The following is a 22,733-nucleotide window of genomic DNA, read 5'->3' on the forward strand; positions in this document are numbered from 1 at the left end:
TGACCGTCTTCCATCCTGTAGATGAGTCCGATCCACCGAAGCTGCCTCTGTTTGATTAGTGCCGACAAACTTGGGAGGCCTGAAAGGGGAGACATTGGGGAGTTTCAATCATTTTCCCAGAATTAAAACATGTTAATCTAAGGCATCCTTGATAATAGGGCAAATACATCATTGCACTGGCACTTTTGAATTGCCTAAATTAGCCAGCACCTTTAATTGGCTTCAGCAGTAATGGCAAATGATCAGTGTCCTTTGCCCATGGTAAGTGCGGGCAGTGCAATTAGTGGGAACTGTCATGAACTGATGAAAATAACCACCCAGGACAGCAGTGCTATGATAGTGAAGTTCAGGGAACATTAAGTTCAGTCTCATTTACCTGCTCAATCCCCATAGCCCTGCAAGTTTATTTCCCTCAAGTGCCCAACCAATTTTCGTTTGAAATCATTGATCATCGTGAATTTCACCACTCATTCATGCATTGAGTTCCAGATCATTACCACTCACCGTGTAAAAATGTTCACTTGCCCAAAACCTTAAATCTGTGCCATCAGCTAATGGGAACTGCTTTTCTTTGTATTCCTTATCCAAACCTATCAATCTTGTACACCTCTATAAAATCTCCCCCCAATCTCCTTTGCTCTCATTGAGTATGTTTAAAGCAAGAGATTGACAGATTTCTAAATACCAATGACATAAAGGGATATGGAGATAGTGTGGGAAAAAGGCATTGAAATGGATGATCAACCATGATCGTATTGAATGGCGGAGCAGGCTTGATGGGCTGAATCCTATGCTCTAAGAACAACCCCAGTTTCTCCAACCTACTTTGTAGCTAAAATCCCTCATCCCTGGAACCATCCTGGTGAATCTCCTCTGCACCCTCTGAAGGACCCTCACATCCTTTCTAAAGCGTGGTGATCTGAACTGAACACAATACTCTAGTTGGAGCCTGAACAGAGCTTTATAAAGGTTTAGCATAATTTTTTTTATTCGTTTCATGGGATGTGTGTCACTGATAAGGCCAGCATTTGTTGCTCATCCCTACTCGCCCTTGAAAAGGTGGTGGTGAGCTGCCTTCTTGAACCGCTGCAGTCCTACTTGTCTGGGTACGCCCACAATGCTGTTAGGAAGGGAGTTCCAGGATTTTGACGAGTGAAGGAACGGCGATATAGTTCCAAGTCAGGATGGTGTGTGGCTTGGAGGGGAATTTGCAGATGATGATGTTCCAATGCATCTGTTGCCCTCATCCTGTTAGGTGGAAGTGGTCACGGGTTTGGAGGGTGCTGTTGAAGGAACCTTGGTGAGTTGCTACAGAGCATCTTATAGACGGTACACACTGCTGCCACTGTGCGCCAGTGGTGAAGGGAGTGATTGTTGAAGGTGGTGGATGGGGTGCCAATCAAGAGGGCTGCTTTGCCCTGGATGGTGTCGAGTATCCTGAGTGTTGTTGGAGCTGCACCCATCCAGGCAAGTGGAGAGTATTCCATCACACTCCTGACTTGTGCCTTGTAGATGGTGGACGGGCGTTTGGGGAGTCAGGAGGTGAGTTACTCACCACAAAGTTATGAACATTTGACATGCTCTTGTAACCACAGTATTTATGTGGCTGATCCAGTTCAATTTCTGGTCAATGGTAACCCCCAGGATGTTGATAGTGGGGGATCCAACGATAGTGTTGTTGTTGAATGTCAAGAGGAGATGGTTGGATTCTCTCTTGTTGGAGATTGTCATTGCCTGGCACTTGTATGGCGCGAATGTTACTCGACACTTATCAGCCCAAGCCTAAATGTTGCCCAGGTCTTGCTGCATATGGACACCAATTGCTTTAGTATCTGAGAAGTTGTGAATGGTACTGAACATTGTACATTAGCAAACATCCCCACTTCTGACCTTATGATGGAGGGAAGGTCATTGATGAAGCAGCTGAAGATGGTTGGGCCTAGGACACTACCCTGAGGAACTCCTGCAATGATGTCTGGGGCTGAGATGATTGGCTTCCAACAACCACAACCATCTTCCTTTGTGCTAGGTATAACTCCAACCATCGAGTCATTTATGGCACAGAAGGCGGCATTCAGCCCATCGAGTCCATGCCGGCTCTCCACAGAGCTATCCAGTCAGTCCCACTCTCCCGCTCGATCCCCACAGTCCTATTTCTCTCAGGTGGCCATCCAACTTCCTCTTGAAATCATTGATTATCTCTGCTTCCACCACCCTTGTGGGCAGTGAGTTCCAGGTCATTACCATCCGCTGTGTAAAAAAGTGCTTCCTCCTATTCCCCCTGCACCTTTTGCTCAAAACTTTCACTCTGTGTCCCCTAGTCCCTGCACCATTTATTAATGGGAACAGTGTTTCCTTGCCTAACTGATCGAAGCCTGTCATAATTTTGTACACTTCCATTAAATCTCCCCTCAATCTCCTTTGTTCTAAGGAGAACACGCCCTGCTTTTCCAAACTAGCCTTGTAACTAAAATCCCCCATCCCTGAAACCATTCTAGTAAATCTCCCTTGCATCCTTCCTGAAGTGTGATGACCAGAACTGGATGCAGTACTCCAGTTGGGGCCTAACCAGAGCTTTATAAAGGTTCAGCATAACTTCCCTGCTTTTGTACTGAATACCTCTATTTATGAAGCCCAAGATCACATATGCTTTACTAACCACTCTCTCAATATGTCCTGCCACCTTCAAAGATCTATGCAAATGAACCCCCAAGTCCCTCTGTTCCTGCACACTCTTCAGAACTGTGTCATTAAGTATATATTTCCTCTCCCTATTCCTTCTGCCAAAATGCATCACCTCACACTTGTCAGTATTAAATTCCATCTGCCACCTGTCTGCCCATTCTGTTAGCCTGTCTGTGTCCTGTTGCAGGTGGTTCACATCATCCTCATTGTTTGCCACACCTCCAAGTCGGTGTCGTCAGCAAATATTGAGATCCTACTTTGTATTCCAAGATCCAAGTCATTTATATATATCAAAAAAAGCAGTGGTCCCAGCACTGACCCTTGGAGAACATCACTGTCAACAATCCTCCAGTCTGAAAAGCAACCATTTACTATGACTCGCTGTTTTCTGTCCCTTAAGCCAATTTTTTATCCAATTGGACACTGACCCTCCTATTCCATGAGCCTCAATTTTGTGAACCAACCTTTTATGTGGCATCTTATCAAATACTTTCTTAAAATCCATATAAACAATATCCACCGCATTCCCTTTATCAACCTTCTCTGTTACTTCATCAAAGAATTCAATAGATTAGTCAAGCATTATCTGCCTTTTACAAATCCATGCTGGCTATCCTTAATTAACTCAAACCTCTCTAAGTGTCCGTTGATATTTTCCCTGATTATTGTTTCTAAAACCTTACTCACCATTCATGTTAAACTAACTGGCCTGTAGTTGCTAGGATTCTCCTTACACCCTTTCTTGAATGCATGTCACATTTGCCACTCCCTAATTCTCTGACACCTCCCCCATATCCAGAATCACAGAATTGTTACAGCACAGAAGGAGGCCATTTGGCCCACCGTGTCTGCACTGGCTCTCCAAAAGAGCAATTCACCGAGTGCCATTCCCCAGCCTTCTCCCCATAAAGCTGCGCATTCATCCTTCTCATATAACTGCCTAGTTCCCTTTTGAATGCTTCAATGAACCTGCCTCCACCACACTCTCAGGGAGCGCATTCCGGACCTTAACCACTAGCTGTGTGAAAAAGTTTTTCCTTCCTGTCGCTTTCGCTTCTCTTACCCGTTACTTTAAATCTGAGCCCTCTCGGTCTCGATCCTTTCACGAGTGGGAACAGTTTCTCTTTATCTATTCTGTCCAGATCCCTTATGATTTTGAATATCTCTATCAAATTACCTCTTAGCTTTCTCTTCTCCAAGGAAAACAGTCCCAAATTCTCCAATCTATCTTCATAACTGAAGTTCCTCACCCATGGAATCATTCTCGTGGATCTTTTCTGTATTCTCTCCAATGCCCTCATGTCTTTCCTAAAGTGCAGTGCCCAGAACTGGGTGCAACACTTCAGCTGAGGCCAAACTAGTGTCTTATATAAGTTCAACATAACTTCCTTACTCTTGTACTCTAAGCCTCTATTAATGAAGCCCAGGATACTATATGCTTTATTAACGGCTCTCTCAATCTGTCCTTCAATGACTTATGCACATATACACCTAGATCCCTCTGCTCCTGCACCCACTTTCGAATTGTACCCTTTATTCTATATTGTGTCTCCATGTTCTGCCTACCAAAATGAATCTCTTCACATTTCTCTGCATTGAACGTCATCTGCCACCTATTCGCCCATTCCACCAACTTGCCTATATCCTTTTGCAGTTCTACACTGTCCTCCTCAGAGTTCACAATGCTTCCAAGTTTCGTATCATCTGCAATCTTTGAAATTGTGCCGTGTACACCAAGGTCTAGGACATTTATATCAAGAAAAGCAAGGGTCCCAACACTGACCCCTGGGGAACTCCACTACAAACCTTCCTTCAGCCCAAAAAACATCCATTAACCACTACTCTTTGTTTCCTGTCACTCAGCCAATTCCGTATCCATGCTGCTACCATCCTTTTTATTCCATGAGCTGTAACTTTGCTCACAATTCTGTTGTGTGGCACTGTATCAAACGCCTTTTGAAAGTCCATGTACACCACATCAACAGCATTGCCCTCATCAAATTTCTGTTACCTCCTCAAATAACTCCAGCAGGTTAGTTAAACATGATTTTCCCTTAAGAAATCCATGCTGGCTTGCTTTAATTAACCTGAATTTGTCCATGTGACTATTAATTTTGTCCTGAATTATTCTTTCTAGGAGTTTGCCCACCACCGAAGTTAAACTGACTGGCCTGTAGTTGCTAGGCTTATCTTTACACCCTTTTTTGAACAAGGGTGTAATGTTTGCAATTCTCCAATCCTCTGGCACCACCCCCACATCTAAGGAAGACCGAAAAATTGCGGCCAGTGCCTCCGCGATTTCCACCCTCACTTCCCTCAGTATCCTGGGATGCATCTCATCCGGTCCTGGTGTTATATCCACTTTAAGTACAGACAGCCTATATAATACATCCTCCTTATCAATTTTAAACCCTTCCAGTGTCTGAATTACCTCCTTTTTCACCATTGCATCTTCTTCCTTGGTAAAGACAGATGCAAAGTATTAATTTAATACCTTAGCTATGCCCTCTGCCTCCATGTGTAAATCCCCTTTATGGTCCCTAATTGGCCCCACTCCTCCTTTTACCAGCCTTTTACTATTTACATGCCTATAGAAAACTTTGGGATTCCCTTTAATGTTAGCCGCCAGTCTCTTTTCATGCTCTCTCTTTGTTTCTCTTATTTGCTTTTTAACTTCCCTCTGGACCTTCTATATTCAGCCTGGTTCTTAATAATAGTTTCTATCTGGCATCTGTCATAAGCATACTTTTTCTTCTTTATCTTAATATTTTGCCATCCAGGGGGCTCTGGATTTGTTTGTCCTACCTTTCCCCTGCGAAGGAACATACCTTGACTGTGCCAGAACTATCTCTTCTTTGAAGGTAGTCCATTGTTCAGCTACCGTTTTTCCTGCCAACCTTTGACCCCAACTTATTCGCCCCAGCTCCGTTCTTACCCCATTGAAGTTGGCTTTCCCCCAGTTAATTATTCTTCTGCTGGATTGTTCTTTGTCCTTTTCGATTGTAAGCCTAAACCTTATGATACTGATACCTTATGATAATGATCATTGTCCCCACTGTCCAGGGAAGATTATGGCAAGCTTTTATGCTATCTCCATCCCCATTTCCTTTAGCAACCTGGGATGCAAGTCATCTGGACCAGGTGACTTATCAACCCTAAGCATAGCCAGCCTACTTGGTACCTCCCCCTCTCAACCTTTTTCCAATCATTGCCTCTACTCTCTCTGCTTCTATCGATATTTTTTCAGCCTCCGTTTCCTCAGTGAACACTCATACAAAGTACTCATTAAGTCTATTAGCCTTGCCTTGCACCTCTAAGCATGTATTACCCTCTGCCCCTAATAGGCCCTACTCCTCCTCTTACTACTCACTTACTATTTACATGCCAGTAGGAGATCTTTGAATTCAATGTTATACTGACTGCCATTCTATTTTCATATTCTCCATTTGCCAGTCTTAGTTTCCTCTTCACCTTGCCGCTCAACGTATTGTATATGGCCTGGTTCTCACTTAAGAGTTCACCTGACATGCATCATATACCATGTTCCATCATAAATTCTATCCCCCTCGTCAACCAAGGAGCCCTGTTCTTGGTGCCCCTACCCTTCACCCTTGTTGGAATGTTCCTAGCCTGTACCTGAAGCATCTCTTCCTTAAAGATAACCCATCGTTCTGATACAGCTCTTCCTGCCAGTCTTCGGTTCCATTTTACCCTGGCTAGATCCCTTCTCATCGCGTTGAAATTAGCCTCTTCCAATCTAGACATTCTACCTTATTTTGTTCCTTGCTTTTCTGCATTGCTAGTCTGAACCTTACGAAACAATGATCACTTTTGCCCAAGTGCTCCCCCACAGACACTTAGCCCACTTGACCCACCTCATTTCCCAGCACCAGATCCAGCAATGCCTCTTTTCTGGTTGGACTGAGACCATACTAATTAAGGAGGTTCTCCTGAACACATTTGAGGAATTCCTCCCCCTCCTTACCCTTTAGTCTAAAATTATCCAATCGATACTTGGGTAATTAAAATCCCCCAAGTGGAGAGCTCTCCGCCATCCATACCCCACCCCCTGATTCCCATTGACTTCACTTTGGCTAAAGCTGCTTGATGTTACACTCAGTGAAATGCTGCCTTGATATCAAGGGCAATCATTCTCACCTCGAGTTCAGTTCTTTTGTCCATGCACAAATCTTCAGTACTACAGTCGAAATATTGTCAGGACCCATAGCCTTTGCTGTATCCAGTGCCTTCACCCATTTCTTGATATCGCGCAGAGTGAATCAAATTGGCTGAAAACTGGCATTTGTGATGGTGGGGACCTCAGCAGGCTGAGATGGATCATTCACTCAGCCCTTCTGGTTGATGATCACAAAGCTTCAGCCTTTTCTTTTGCACTGATGAGTGGGGGTCCTCCATCATTGTGGGTGGGGAGGTTTGTGGAGCCTCCTCCTCTGGTTAGTTATTTAATTTTCCACCACCATTCATGACTGTATGTGGCAGGACTTTGATCTGATCCGTTGGTTGTGCTATCACTTAGCTCTAATGCATGTTGCTTCCACTGTTTAACCAGAAACTGAAGCAGCCATATAAATACCATGGCTACAAAAGGTCAGAGGTTATGAATCCTGCGGCGAGTAACTCACCTCCTGACTCCCCAAATCCTGCCCACTATCTACAAAGCACAAGTCAGGAGTGCGATGGAATATTCTCCACTTTCCTGGACTCAAGAAGCTCAATACCATCCAGGACAAAAGCAGCCCACTTAACTGGCACTCCATCTACAAACATTCTCTCCCTCCACCACCGACGCACAGTGGCAGCAGTGTGTACCATCTACAAGATGCACTGCAGCAATGCATCAAGGCTCCTTAGACAGTGCCTTCCAAACCCATGACCTCTATCAATTTGGACAAGGGTAGCAGATGTATGGGAACACGACCATCTGCACGTTTCCCTCCAAGCCACACACTATTCTGACTTAGAACTACACTGCCATTGTTTCACTGTCACTGGGTCAAACTCCTGGAACTCCCTTCCTAATAGCACTGTGGGTGTAACTACCTCAATTGGTCTGCAGCAGTTCAAGAAGGTGGCTCACCACCACCTTCTCAAGGGCAATTAGGGATGGGCAATAAATGCTGGCCTAGCCAGTGACATCCACATCCCATGAACAAAAAAAAAAAACATGCAAGTAGTCTTATGTTGTAGCTTCACCAAGTTGACACCCTTTTTTAGATGTCTGGTGCTGCTCCTGGCATGTTCTCCTACACTCTATTTAACCAGGGTTAATCCTCTGGCCTGATGGCAATCGTACAGCGAGGGATATGCCAGGTCATGAGGTTAGATGGTAATTGAATACAATTCTGCTGCTGATGGCCCACAACACCTCATGGATGTGTTTTGAGCTGCCAGATCTGTTCTGAATCTACCCCAGCACAGTGGTAGCGCCACACATGACTTTATCACAAGGATTGATCAGCAGTCACTGCTACCTTTGTACACAATACTTATGAAGCCGAAGATCCACATGCTTTGTTAGTTGTGAGCACTGGGTGTTAATTTTAGGGACCAGAGAGTGCTTGTGCTTGGTTTTGTACATTATGCAATGCTTCAAAGGGTAACGACATTACTACCAATAGATATTTTATGCTGTAGATTAAATGGCCATTATATTTATCGAAAACCAAGCAGAACCTACTGAGATTTCACCTATACCACCACAAAGTTCTCTTGCCAGTCTTTAAAAACAATAATACATCACAGCAAAAAGCAACGATGTATATTTCCAATAGCACTCTGATCTAACTCTTGCTTCAACCGATAAGATCTTGCTGAAGTGGGTACTATTAGGATGTTCTGCACACCCTTCAGCTCGAAATGTTTTTGCAGCCTAACAACCTGAAAGTGCGAGTGGATAGCAGCATGACAAGATAAAACAGAGTGGCATAAATCAACTAGCAAGCTCTGGAGCTTTGCACCTAATACCATATCTCAATCCCCTGAACTCCATTGCTTAATTGCACATCAACAGCAGGCATCACTATCATGCTGTTATTTTTACAGCAACATCCAGCCCAATGAGCCACAATTTGATAAACTCATTTTATAACCAAGTTTTCCTTGTAATCTTTTCGACATAAATGAATAGTCGACCTTTTTCCCCCCCCCTAAACAGCTGTCTTCTGCAACCTGTTTACCAAAAAGGAATAGGCCACTTAAACATCCTTTCACTTGTATGAAAGAAAAGGGAATTGGGATCAAAAATAGAACTGCTATAACTGGGGAAAGCTAAGACTGCCAAGTTGCCTAATCCTGTTTTGATAAAACACCAAGGGTAATTTATCCTGCAAAAATATTTGTACTACATTCCAACACCATACCAAGGCAATACATTTTGGGAGGACTAACAAGGCAAGAAATGATGCATTTTGTGAGGACTAACAAGGCAAGGGAATACACAATGGATGGTAGGACCCTAGGAAGTACAGAAGGTCAGAGGGACCTTGGTGTACTTGTCCATATATCACTGAAGACAGCATCACAGGTAGATAAGGTGGTTAGGAAGGCATATGGGATACTTGCCTTTATTAGCCGAGGCACAGAATATAAGAGCAGAGAGGTTATGATGGAGCAGTATAAAATGCTAGTTAGGCCACAGCTGGAGTACTGTGTACAGTTCTGATCACCACACTATGGGAAGGATGCGATCGCACTGGAGAGGGTGCAGAGGAGATTCACCAGAATGTTGCCTGGGCTGGAGCATTTCAGCTATGAAGAGAGACTAGGGTTGTTTTCCTTAGAGCAAAGGCGGCCTGATTGAAGTATACAAAATTATGAGGGGCATTGATAGAATAGAAAGGAAGAAACTTTTTCCCTTAGCGGAGGTGTCAGTAACCAGAGGGCATAGATTTAAGATAAGGGGCAGGAGGGGATTTGAGGAAAACTTTTTTCATCCAGAGGGTGGTTGAAAGCTGGAACACACTGCCTGGAGGGGTGGTAGAGGCAGCAACCCTCAAAGTTTAAGAAGTGTTTAGATGTGTACTTGAAACGGCATAGCATACAAGGCTACGGGCCAAGTGCTGGAAAATGGGATTAGAATAGATAGGTGCTTAGTAACTGGCACAGACACGGTGGGCCAAAGGGCCTGTTTCTGTGCTGTACAACTCTATGACCATTACTGCAATGTTAAAATGTAATTCCACACCTTTGTTTTAAACAACTGAGTGCTGGAAAACTGCTGTGTAGTAAGTTAGGTTTCGCAGCCAAGATGAAAGGCAAACACTTCTGCCTTGGCATGCTACTTTACTGTGTTTGGGTAATCAACTCAAAACTATGAACATATGCAATCAAGGCACACATCAGTTTAAATTTTTGGTATAAAGTTTAATTATTTGCTTGAACGGTGGACATTTATGCTTTCTTGCTGGCTTCCTTCTTCAGTTTTGACAACTCATGCTTGATGATTTTATTTCTCTGAAGGAAAAAAGAATCAAGTTATTGCAATCCACCCTTATTCATTAATCATTACAATTGCTTTGTCAGGGCCACATGCTGCTGTTCAGCCAGATGGGAGCTGTCTGACAGCATCTGGTATTGACTCTAATTTCTTTGGCATACAGATCCCCCCTTTATGACTATGGTTCAAATCAGAAAGGGTCTACTAGTATGCATGACGTTACAAAATCTTTAGCTGAATTTAGTCCACATTTTACTTACTACAAGCCAATAAATGACATTTTAGAAGTCAGTTTCTGAACAAGAACTGGATTCCCTCAGTTTGACCATTACAGACAGATCACAGAACAGGAATAGACCATTTAGCTGCTCAAGCCTGTCCCACCATTCAATGAGATCAAGGCTGATTTGCAACCTAACTTCATATACCCAGCTTTGCCCCATGTTCCTTAATACCTTTGGCTAACAAATATCTAGATCATTCTCAGACTTTAAAAAATTGAGAATTGAGCTGGTATCAACTGCTGTTTGCAGAACAGAGTTTCAGACTTCTATCAACCTTTGCGTGTAGAAGTTTTCCTAATTTGACTCCTGGAAGGTCTGGCTCTAATTCTTAGAACAAGCCCTTTAGGCCTAGGCTATGAACCAGCAGAAATAGTTTCACTATCTACCCTATTTGTTCCTATTAATATCTTAAACTTCAATCAAGTTACGCCTTAACCTTCTAAATTCCAGGGAACACAACCCTAGTGTGTGCAACCTCTCCTCGTAACTTAACCTTTTGAGTCCGGAAAATTACTTCTCTTGGACAAATGTTAAATACTATTGTCTTATTTACCACACATTAGTGTATTGAAACCTAATGATTTGTCCTGGTAAACCAAATCCCTTCAGTCATAACTAATAACTTGTGCCCCAAATTTCATTTTTCCGAAGGTTTTTGACCCATAATTGAATGGTAACAAATTGTTTTGCACTAACAAGCATTTAATTTAAATAAGCAGTTGAGAGGACTCTGACCACATACACACCCCACTTAATCTAGCCAACCAAACACTCAGCACAGTACAGGCATGCTGTAAAATAAGCTAAGTGAATAGAATATTTAAAAGCTGCAAAGCTGATCCAATCAACCCTAAGAGAATTAAAAATATACACACTAGTGAAATACCAGACAATATAAACAGTTACTATTATGAAAGGAATCTCACCATTTTCTTGGCCTTCATGACCTTGTAGCGGTCAAAGTCAGTCATCTTGGCCCTCTGAGAGAGACAAATAGGTAATTATATTCAAATAAAAGCACCTGCTGAGTGATTCCAGCATTTCTTCTTGTTGAGGTAATTATATTCAGTGTTCTTTTGGGAAGAAACCTTAATTAGACAAGACATTGACATCCATCTAAGGATGCTAAACTGCAGCTTTTTAAATCACTATCTGCAGTTAAATTAAACAAGACAAACACTTCAACTTGATATTTCCATCAAGCATAAAGCTGTTGATAAAGCACCCACCTTTGCACGTGCATCAATTTTCTTTGCCCAGCGGGTAGCTTCCCATTTCTCACCGATTTTCTCCTTTTCCCAAGCAGCTTTCACAGACTTGTGGCGGACACTAGGAGAAAATTTAAAAAGGTACTTGCTTGTTAAGTGATCCAGTTACACAAAGTGCGTAATTTTGCTCAGTGATTGGCTTGACTCTGACCTCAATGCTTTTTGTGATACACGGCATTTTTTAATTTGCATTTTTAGTGTGAAAAATAACAAGAAGCTCACAGTAATTTCTGTGATGGGATACAAGGCAGATAATAAAAATAGTTTGAAACAAGAATCCAAAGTAAACAGCACTGGCACTCCATAATTGGAAAAATGTCCTAACGGACACTGCAAAGGCTGCGGGTCCTGACAACGGTCCAGCAATAGTACTGAAGGCTTGCGCTCCAGAACTGACTGCATCCCTAGCCAAAGCTGTTCCAGTACAGGTACAACACTAGCATCTACCCGACAATGTGGAAAATTTCCCAGGTATGTCCTGTACATAAAAAACAGGCAAATCCAACCCGGCCAATTATCACCCATCAGTCTACTCTCGATCGTCAGCAAAGTGATGGAAAGTGTCATCAACAATGCTATCAAATGGCACTTGCTCAGCAACAAACTGCGCAGTGACACTCAGTTTGGGTTCTGCCAGGGCCACTCGGCTCCTGACCTCGTTACAGCCTTGGTCCAAATGTGGACAAAAGAGCTGAGGAGATAGTGACTGCCCTTGACTTCAACGCAGCACAAGAACACAAGAAATATAAGTAGATCATATGGCCCATCGAGCCTGCTCCACTATTCAATATGATCTTGGGCTTCAATTCGACTTTCCTGCCCCCTCCCCATAGTCCTTGATTCCCTGAGACACCAAAAATCTATCTATCCCAGCCTTAAATGTATTCAACTATGGAGCATCCACAGCCCTCTGGGGTAGAGAATTCCAAAGATTCACAACCCTTTGTGTGAAGTAATTTCTCCTCATCTCAGTCCTGAATGACTGGCCCATTATCCTGAGACTGTGTCCCATGTTCTAGATTCCCTGATCAGTGAGAACAATCTCTCAGCTTCTACCCTATCCATCCCTTTCAGAATCTTGTATGTCTCAATTAGATCACCTCTCATTCTTCTAAATTCCAGAGAATATAGGCCCAATTTACTCAGCCTCCCATCATAGGACAACCCCCTCAGCCAGGGACCAACGTAGTAAATCTTCGCTGCTCCACCTCCAGTGCAAGTATATCCTTTTTGAAATGTGGAGACCAAAACTCCACACAGCATTCCAGGTGTGGTTTCACCAAAGCCCCACAGAGTTTTAGTAAGGCTTCTTTATTCCTGTACTCCAATCCCCTAGCAATAAAGGCTAACATGCCATTTGCCTTCCTAACAGCTTGCTGCGCCTGCATGTTAACTTTGGTGTTCCTTGTACAAGTACCCCCCAAGTCTCTCTGAACATCAACACTTACCAGTTTCACACCTTTTAAAAAATATTCTGCTTTTCTATTCTATGACAAAAGTGAACACTTCCCTACATTATACTCCATTTGCCATCTTGTTGCCCACTCACTTAGCCTGTCTATACCTCTTTACAGCCTCTCTATGTCCTCCTATATCAGCAAACTTAGATACATTACTTTGTCTCTTCATCCAAGTCACTAATGAGTGTAAACAGGCGAGGCTCCAGCACTGATCCTTGTGGCACCCCACTATTTACTGCCTGCCAACTTGAAAATGCCCCATTTCTGCCCACTGTTTCCTGTTTGGTAACCAATCCTCTATCCACGCAAATATATTACCCCTAACACCATGAGCCCTTATCTTGCCTATTAATCTTTTATATGGCTCCTTTTGGAAATCCAGTTATACTACATCTACTGATTCCCCTTTAACTACCCTGCTAGCTACATCCTCAAAAAACTCAATTTGTCAAACAGGATCGCCCTTTAGTAAAACTCTGCTGACTTGTTCTACTCATACTATGCTTTTTCATGTGGAACGTTAAGATTTCTTTAATAGTTTCCAGCATCTTCCCAACGACCGATGTTCGGCTAACTGGCCTGTAGTTTCCGGTTTTCTCTCTACCTCCTTTCTTGAAAAGCTGTGTTACATTTGCCAACTTGAAATCTGACTGGACCATTGCTGAATCTAAGGAATTCTGGAAATCATAGCCAGTGCATCCACGATCTCTTTTAGAACCCTAGGAAGTAGGGCATCTGGTCCCAGGGATTTGTCAGATTTTAGTCCAAGTTTCTCCAATATTTTTTCTCGGCTGCTATCAATATCCTTAATTTCCTCACTCTTTTTAGCCCCTAGGTTACTGCCTATTCGAACTTGTCTCTTCTATTGTGAAGACCGACAAAATATTTGTTCAATGCCAGTGCCATTTCCCATAATGATTTCTCCTGTCTCTCTGCCTCTAAGGGACCAACATCTACTTTAGCTACTCTCTTCCTTTTTATGTACTTATAAAAGCTCTAACAATCTGTTTTTATATTGCTGGCTAGTTTACTCTCATTGTTTTTTCCCTCAACTTTTTGATGACCCTTTGCTGGTTTCTATAACACTCCTCAGACTTGCCACTATTTTTTGCAACATTGTAAGCCTCTTCTTTTAGTCTAATACTCTCCTTAACTTACTGAGCGAGCCACAGATGGATTTTCTTGACGAGCAGCAGTTGACCGAGTGTGACATCAAGGAGCCCTAGCAAAACTGGAGTCAACAGGAATTGGGGGAAAACTCAACACTGGCTGGAGTCATATCTGGCACAAAGGAAGATGGCTGTTGGCTGTCAATCATCTCAGCTCCAGAACATCACTGCATGAGTTCCTCAGGGTAGTGTCCTAGGCCCAACCATCTTCAACTGCTTCATCAGTGGCCTTCCCTCCAACATAAGTTCAGAGGTGGGGATATTTGCTGATGATTGCACAATGTTCAGCACCATTTGCAACTCCTCAGGTACTGAGGCAGTCAGTGTCCATATGCAGCAAGACCTGGCCAACATCCAGGCTTTGGCTGATAAGTGGCAAATTACATTCGTACCACACAAATGGTGGACAATGACCATCTCCAACAAGAGAGAACCCAACCATCTCCCCTTGACATTCAATGGCATTACTATCACTGAATTCCCCATCATCAACATCCTGGGAGTTATCATTGACCAAAAACTGAACTGGACCAGCCATATAAGTACTGTGGCTACAAGAGCAGGTCAGAGGCTGAGCAGTCTGCAGTGAGTAACCCAGCTGCTGACTCCCCAAATCCTGTCCATCTACAAGGCACAAGGAAGGAGTGCAATGGAATACTCTTCACTTGCCTGGATGAGTGAAGCTCCAACACTCAAGAAACTCGACACCATCCAGGACAAAGCAGCCCGCTGGACTGGCATCTCATCCACCACCTTCAATATTCACCCCCTCCACCACCAATGCAGAGTGGCAGCAGTGTGTGTCATCTACAAGATGCCACCGCAGCAACTCACCATGCCTCCTTTGACAGCACCTTCCAAACCCATGACCGCTACCACCTAGAAGGAGAAGGGCAGCAGATACATGGGAACATTGCCACATTGCAAATTCCCATCCAAGTCACACACAATCCTGACTTGGAACTATATCGCCGTTCTTTCACTGTTGCTGGGTCATAATCCTGGAACTCCCTTCCTAACAGCACTGTGGGTGTACCTACCCCACATGGACTGCAGCTGTTCAAGAAGGCAGCTCACCACCACCTTCTCAAGGGCAATTAGGGATGGGCAATAAATGCTGGCCCAGCCTGTGAAAGAATAAAAAGAATTGTTCTACATATTTCCAAACTAAAGCTCCTTTGTTAGGTGGATTATCCAACCAAAGCCAACATCCTTAAGACAACAGGTAGATGCAAATTAATGTGGGCAACACATAGAAATAAATTTTGGGAGGACAAACAAGGAATTAAGACATACTCAACAGAAAAGTGCTGACAGCTGCGAATGAAGAGAAACCTAGAGGTTCAAATGCATAATTTCCTGAAAATGGAAGTCCAGGTAGATAAAGCCAAATGGAGTCCATTAGTATTTGTTGGTTTATAACAGGATGATGAGTAAAGATCTTCTATATGGCAATAGTTAGGCCATAATTAATGACTTGTGCAGTTTTAGCACCCCATTATACAAAGGATATTAAAGCAAGTATACAGAATACATGCCAGGGAAACTACAATTACACAGAATGTACTGCACAGTACCAGACTGTTCAGCCCAAATTGACCATGATGGTGTTTATGCTCCACATGAACCTCCTCCCTATGTTCTTCATCTAACCCCACCAGCAGAACCTTCAATTTGTTTCACCGTCGTATACTTATTTAGACTCCCCTTAAACGCATCTATGCCAGTCACCTTCATTACTCTATGTGGTAGCAAGTTCCACTTTCTAACCACTCTCTGGGCAATGCAATCCCCAAAACGTTCAGAAATTCATGTCTCCTGAATCCCTCATTAGATTTATTTTCTTTTTCAGGATGACCTGAAGGAGTTATTACAATGCATGCATGGACGCAAAAGACTTGACATCGAGATCATCAGCCATAATATCCTGGTAACTTGGCTGACATTTGTCAGAACATAGGAGTAGGCCATTCAGCCCATCGAGCCTGCCTGCCATCCAATAACATGGCTGATCATCCACTTCAATGCCCTTTTCCCACACTATCCTCATATCCCATTATGTTATTTGTACTTAGAAATCTTTCAATCTCTGCTTTAAACAAGATTACATCATTGCAAAGAACGCCCTCAGCAAGCTGTGCTAAAAATAAACAGCTAGCCATTGAGCACAACCAGCTTAATGGTTTGCCCCTCAGAGCGGGGAAACCAGTCATTCAAATCCACATCCTGCCACGCTGCAGTGCAAGTTACTGCACAGACCTGCAAAGCAACTGGGCTGACAACGACAACACCCCCCCCCACCCCACATTTCTTCAAAGAACTCTATGAAATTTAGAGCAGCACAGTGGCGCAGTGGTTAGCACTGCAGCCTCACAGCTCCAGCGACCCGGGTTCGGCTCTGGGTACTGCCTGTGCGGAGTTTGCAAGTTCTCCCTGTAACCGTGTGGGTTTCCGCCAGGTGCCCCGGTTTCCTCCCACAGCCAAAGACTTGCAGGTTGATAGGTAAATTGCCCCTAGTGTAGGTAGGTGGTAGGAGAATTGAGGGAATGTAGTAGGGGACATGGGATTAACATAGGATTAGTATAAATGGGTGGTTGATGGTCGGCACAGACTCAGTGGGCCGAAGGGCCTGTTTCAGTGCTGTATTTCTCCATGACTTCAACGGAATTGTTTTCAGCCCACCTGGAAGCTAACCTGACCTTCAAAATCAATTAAAAAAAATGGTGAATTGGCCCATCGAGAAACTCAGTTTAAATCTAGTCTAAACTTGAGAGACTTGAGATTCTAAGACTAAAAAAATGTACAATATTTAATTAATCTGATCAAATCATATGCATTTATATAAAAAGGAGCATTTCCTTTTAGCTGAATAAATAAAACCTCACCTATGTGGTATTTGAATCTTGAAGTCAGTGAGCTGCATACATTTAAATGGCATCGCCTGCCTCCTCACTCCACTGCAAGGGCCATCCACCAATGCCTAGGAGAGGGGTTCAAAGGAGTGGCCTAAATTAATGCAGTTCATGGTTGAAGTTTGCAAGCAACAATCTTACTAACAAAGACCTGCAAAAGTATGCAAGCCTACACAGCTAAGGATCAATTCACCCAAATAATAGTTAGATTCAATAATTATTTCTAATGATCCTGACGTATAGAAAGCCATTTCAAAGCACTTCATAAGAGTAACAATGTGCAGGAGGGTAAATGGATGGAAGAAAATAGCTGCAATTAATGGACAGACTGAAGAGGAACATTAAAGATTCTTTCACCTTAGTGGAAAGTGAGTTCAGAAAAGAGCTGTAGAGGGGAAGGACCAGTGGCTGGAAGCACACCTACTGATGGTAAAGAGGAGATTTTGTGTTTGGTGGGAAGAGGGTAGCTGCAGGGCTAAGACGGAGGCCAGGGAAGGACCTGAAAGCAGCACGCAAGTCAATTCACTAAGACAAGGGCAATATGGGACAGATAGAAGAATTCAGACGTGAGACTACAAAGCTGCACAGTGTCTTTAAAAAATGATTTAGACAAACTATTTTCCAGAGGGAAAAGTTTAATTCTCAGCTGAATAGATAAATTGAAAACAGCATTTTATTTAGTCCTGTAAGCCTAAAGTTTCTAAAAGCACCATTCAGGCAAATCTTCTCAGGGATTAAGAAGGGAAAAATAGAGTACGAGAGCAAGCTTGTAGGGAACATAAAAACTGACAAAGTTTCTATAGGTATGTGAAGAGAAAAAGATTGGTGAAGACAAATGTAGGTCCCTTACAGTCAAAAACAGGGGAATTTATTATGGGGAAGAAAGAAATGGCTGACCAACTAAATGCATACCTTGGTTCTGTCTTCACAAAGGAGGACACAAATATCATACCAGAAATGTTGGGGAACACAGGGCTTAGTGACAGAGAGGAACTGAAAGAAATCAGTATTTGTAGAGAAATGGTGTTGGGGAAATTGATGGGATTGAAGGCCGATAAATCCCCAGGGCCTGATGGTATGCATCCGAGTACTTAAGGAAGTGGCCCTAGAAATAGTGGATGCATTGGTGGTCATCTTCCAAGACCCTGGAACAATTCCTACAGATTGGAGGGTAGCTAATGTAACCCCACTAATTAAAAAGGGAGGTAGAGAGAAAGCAGGGAATTATAGACCAGTCAGCCTGACGTCAGTAGTGGGGAAAATTCTAGAGTCCATTATCAAAGATTTTATAGCAGAGCACTCGGAGAACAGTGGTAGAATCGGACAGAGTCAGCATGGGTTTACGAAAGGGACATCATGCTTGATAAATCTACTCGAATTCTTCGAGGATGTAACTAGTAGAGTTGATGAGGGTGAACCAGTGCAAGTGGTTTATTTGGACTTTCAGAAGGCTTTCGACAAAGTCCCACATAAGAGATTAGCATGTAAAATTAAAGTGCATGGGATTGGGGGTAGCGCATGGCCATGGATAGAAAATTGGTTGGCGGACAGGAAATAAAGATTAGGGATAAATGGGTCTTTTTCTGAATGGCAGGCAGTGACTAGTGGGGTACCGCAGGGATCGGTGCTAGGACCCCAGCTAGTCACAATATACATTAATGATTTAGATGAAGGAACTAAATGTAATAGCTCCACATTTGCAGATAACACAAAACTGGGTGGGAGGGCGAGTTGTGAGGAAAATGCAGAGGCTTCAGGGTGATTTGGGCAAGTTGAGTGAGTGGGCTAATGCATGGCAGATGCAGTATAACGTGGATAAATGTGAGGTTATCCACTTTAGTAGCAAAAACAGGAAGGCAGATTATCTGAATGGTTATAAACAAAGAGGGGAATATGCAGCGAGACCTGGGTGTTCCCACAAGTGCAGGTGCAACAGGCAGTAAAAAAGGCAAATGGTATGTTGGCCTTCATAGCGACAGGATTAGAGTACAGAAGCAGGGACGTCTTGCTGCAATTATACAGGGCCTTGGTGAGGCCTTATTTCTTCCTTATTTGAGGAAGGATGTTCTTGCTATAGAGGGAGTGCAGCGAAGGTTTACCAGACTGATTCCTGGGATGACAGGACTGACATGAGGAGAGATTGAGTCGGATAGGATTATATTTGCCGGAGTTCAGAAGAGTGAAAGGAGATCTCATAGAAACCTATAAAATTCTAACAGGACTTGATGGGTAGATGCAGGAAGGATGTCCCCAATGGTGGGGGAGTCCAGAACCAGGGGTCATAGTCTAAGGATACAGGGTAAACCTTTCAGGACTGATGTGAGGAGAAATTTCTTCACCCAGAGAGTGGTGAGCCTGTGGAATTCACACCACAGAAAGCAGTTGAGGCCAAAACATTAAACGTCTTCAAAAAGGAGTTAGATATAGCTCTTGGGTCTAAAGGGATCAAAGGGTATGGGGTGAAAGCCAGAAGAGGCTACTGAGTTGGATGATCAGCCATGATCATAATGAATGGCAGAGGCTCGAAGGGCCAAATGGCCCTACTCCTGCTCCTATTTTTTATGTTTCTCCTGAAGGTGCTGACTCGTTGTAAAAGGACAAAACTTTATCTCAGGAGCTAAGTGGCATCAAAAATCACAACTGGATGAGCCCGAGCCACTACAGAGCACGTGAAAGCTGCAAACTTGACTAGTTACCCCAAGGACTGAGTACGAAACAGGGATAAACCCAAAAATATAGCACATAAGACCTTGCAGTCCAACTCAGCACCGCAAGTGTCAGGCTTGATTTTTGCACTCAAGCCTCTAGAATAGAGCTTGACCCACAACCTCTGGCTCTAGAGTAGCAGTTCTCAAACGCAAGACTTTCTAGGGGGTCCATGATGCAGGGGTGGGGGACGATCCAGATAGTCAAGAGTGAGTGAGCGGGAGCCAGGGAGGTCTGGGCCCATGCTCCTATTCTTCCCAGGCTCCTGCCAAGGATACAGACTTTGCCATGAGAAGCAGGCATATGCACCTCCCTTTATGGAAATACCTGTTTTCTTAAAAGCAATATTGTAACATTTTACATCCAGCACTTTTATATCGATATAGTACAGTATTATAATTCAAACAGAGGGTAGTAGTGGATTAATAATCCATTGGAGAAGGGGTTCTTCAACCAAAAGGTTTTGAGAACTAAAGGATGCACTACCAACTGGCAGTAGACAAAATATAATCCTGTCACAATGAGATCAATCTCAAGCAACTATTGACCAGGTACCCAATTTAGAGTTACTGCTGAGCCTGTTCAGAGTAGACACCCAGTATAAGTTCTATCTGCAAAAATTGAGAAGTTTAATATGAAATACATGGAATCAGTGTGAGCTCACCTACCCTGTTCTGGTCAATAACATCGACAATCGCCACCAGTTTGCCAGCGTGTGGGCCAAAGGCGATATAGGCCACGCGGCCAATCTCCACGTATCGCTTGTACACCTGGAAATAGAAGAAAGCAGAATCAAGAGAGAACCAGACTGAAGGAGCGCGGAGCCCAGACCCATTCCGGCCGGAGGAGGGGGGGGGGGGAGCCAGGGGACTCGCCTCCCAGGCCGGGCCCGGATGTGGCCCACCAGGCTCACTATTCATCCACCCCCGGGCCACTGAGCAGCGAATCCGGCTGCCCACGGACCACCGGGGGCCCGGGAGCCACTCGACATGAACACGCGGCTCCCCCCTCAGACAGGGCCGATTCACGCTGCCTGGGGGAGCCGGGCACATTTTAACTTTATTCTGCCGATATTAAAATCCCAACCTCGGGACTGAGTCTGAGTCCCCGAGCCAGGCAGCTCAGGGTGACAGTCCGGCCTAGGCCGGGGGGGGCCCGGGACCGTTAAAGTTTAAACGTCGGCCCGCTGCAAACCGCGCAGCACACTCACCATGGCGGCTGTCCGCGAGCAAAAAGAGAGAGAGGCAGTTTCCGGTTCCGCTCTAACACCCTCGGAGGGGCAGAGCAGAATGCTTGCGCAACGCACAGTATGGCCAAATACGCATGCGCCACGCAGGGCATGTCCCACACGCATGCGCCGTTGAGGATGTCCCACACGCATGCGTTGTTCTGGGGTTGCCGCACACGCATGCGTTGTTCTGGGGTTGCCGCACACGCATGCGCCGTTCTGAAGCTGGCCGACACGCAGGCGCACCCATTTCCCGCCACCTGCCATTGTAATCACATTGTGCCTGCCCCGAGCTGGTAGAACTGCTGCTAGTGTTAGCCACACAAATTTCGTCCCACCTGTCTTCATCTAACCCCATCACCATAACCTCATGTGCTTAAGCAGCTTCATACATTACAACAGTGACTATACTTCAAAAATATTTCATTGGTTGCAAAGTGCTTTCTTGTGGTTGTCAAAGGTGCTATATAAACCTGTCTTTTTTCTCCTTAAACGCATTCATGTTATTCATCTCAACCACTCCCTGTAGTAGTGAGCTCCACATTCTCATTACTCTCTTTGAGATGTCCGGTGGTCGTGAAAAGTGCAATATAAATGCAGGTCTTTTCACTGAGTAAACTTTCCCTTGAATTCCCTTTTGGAGAGGTTCTCAACCTTTTTACTTCTGAGCACCACCACCCCCCCCCCCCCAACCCATTACAAAAACAACCCCTGTAATGCAGCACAAGTATTTTTTCTCTATAAAATTTATACAATTAAACATATATGTTCATTATTATTTTTGTTTCGCTTACTTAATGTGAAACTTGTTGCTGGTGCTGAGCAACAATTTGGTCAAAACATGGAGGTCTGAACGCCTAGCTATTCATTAGAAGGACACCCTCTGCTCCATTTACCAGATCTACAACCCAGGTTATGAGTTAGATTTCACACAAAAAAAGGGAAGTTGTTTCACAGTGGAAAGATTCTGGGTAAAATCAAACTGTGATCAAGTAATTGGAAGGGAGAATTAATCCTAAGGTGAGGATACCTCTGCTAAACTCCCCGCACGGGCTGTGTATTTCCCATGTCGTAGTGTATGGCGAGTGACCCTGTTACATGGCATTGGATTTAAATATTGACAACATTAAGGTAGCTGACACCCCGCCACCCTCCGTGCTGAAGCAGTTTCTAGGTAGTGTCCTAGGCCCAACCATCTTCAGCAGCTTCATCAATGACCATCCCTCCATCATAAGGTCAAAGTGGGGATGTTCGCTGATGATTGCACAATGTTCAGCACCATTCGCAACTCCTCAGATACTGAAACAGTTGCTGTCCATATGCAGCAAGACCTGGATAACAGTCAGACCCGGGCTGATAAGTGGCAAGTGACATTCGCACCACACAATTGCCAGGCAATGGCCATCTCCAGAAGAGAGAATCTAACCATCTCCCCTTGAAATTCAATGGCATTACCATCACTGAATCCTCCACCATCAACATCCTGAGGTTTTCCATTGATCAGAAACTGAACTAGACCAGCCATATAAATACTGTGGCTACCACAGCAGGTCAGAGGCTGGGAA

At 44.0% G+C, this 22,733-nt stretch overlaps 1 protein-coding gene across 1 annotated transcript; it reads right to left on the reverse strand.

Moving 5' to 3' along the window:
• Positions 1 to 10,047: 10,047 nt before the first annotated feature.
• Positions 10,048 to 21,275, reverse strand: rpl14 (ribosomal protein L14). Its single transcript, XM_068032564.1, has 6 exons — positions 21,151 to 21,275; positions 20,609 to 20,710; positions 17,208 to 17,302; positions 11,655 to 11,754; positions 11,352 to 11,405; positions 10,048 to 10,158 (listed from the first exon to the last, which is right to left on the reverse strand). The coding sequence occupies exons 1-6, from the start codon at positions 21,151 to 21,153 to the stop codon at positions 10,096 to 10,098; spliced, it is 417 nt and encodes a 138-aa protein (XP_067888665.1). The 5' UTR covers positions 21,154 to 21,275; the 3' UTR covers positions 10,048 to 10,095.
• Positions 21,276 to 22,733: the final 1,458 nt, after the last annotated feature.

This window comes from Heterodontus francisci, chromosome 5 (assembly GCF_036365525.1).
Source record: "Heterodontus francisci isolate sHetFra1 chromosome 5, sHetFra1.hap1, whole genome shotgun sequence".
Lineage (NCBI taxonomy): Eukaryota > Metazoa > Chordata > Chondrichthyes > Heterodontiformes > Heterodontidae > Heterodontus > Heterodontus francisci.

Excerpts from the sequence above, each read along its gene's own strand:
- rpl14 (XM_068032564.1), bottom strand. Across the intron at positions 17,303-20,608 it reads ATGTTATTGACCAGAACAGG|GCATTGGTGGATGGCCCTTG; the intron begins GTAGGTGAGCTC and ends CCCCTCTCCTAG. Across the intron at positions 11,755-17,207 it reads AAGATTCAAATACCACATAG|TGTCCGCCACAAGTCTGTGA; the intron begins GTGAGGTTTTAT and ends ATTTTCTCCTAG.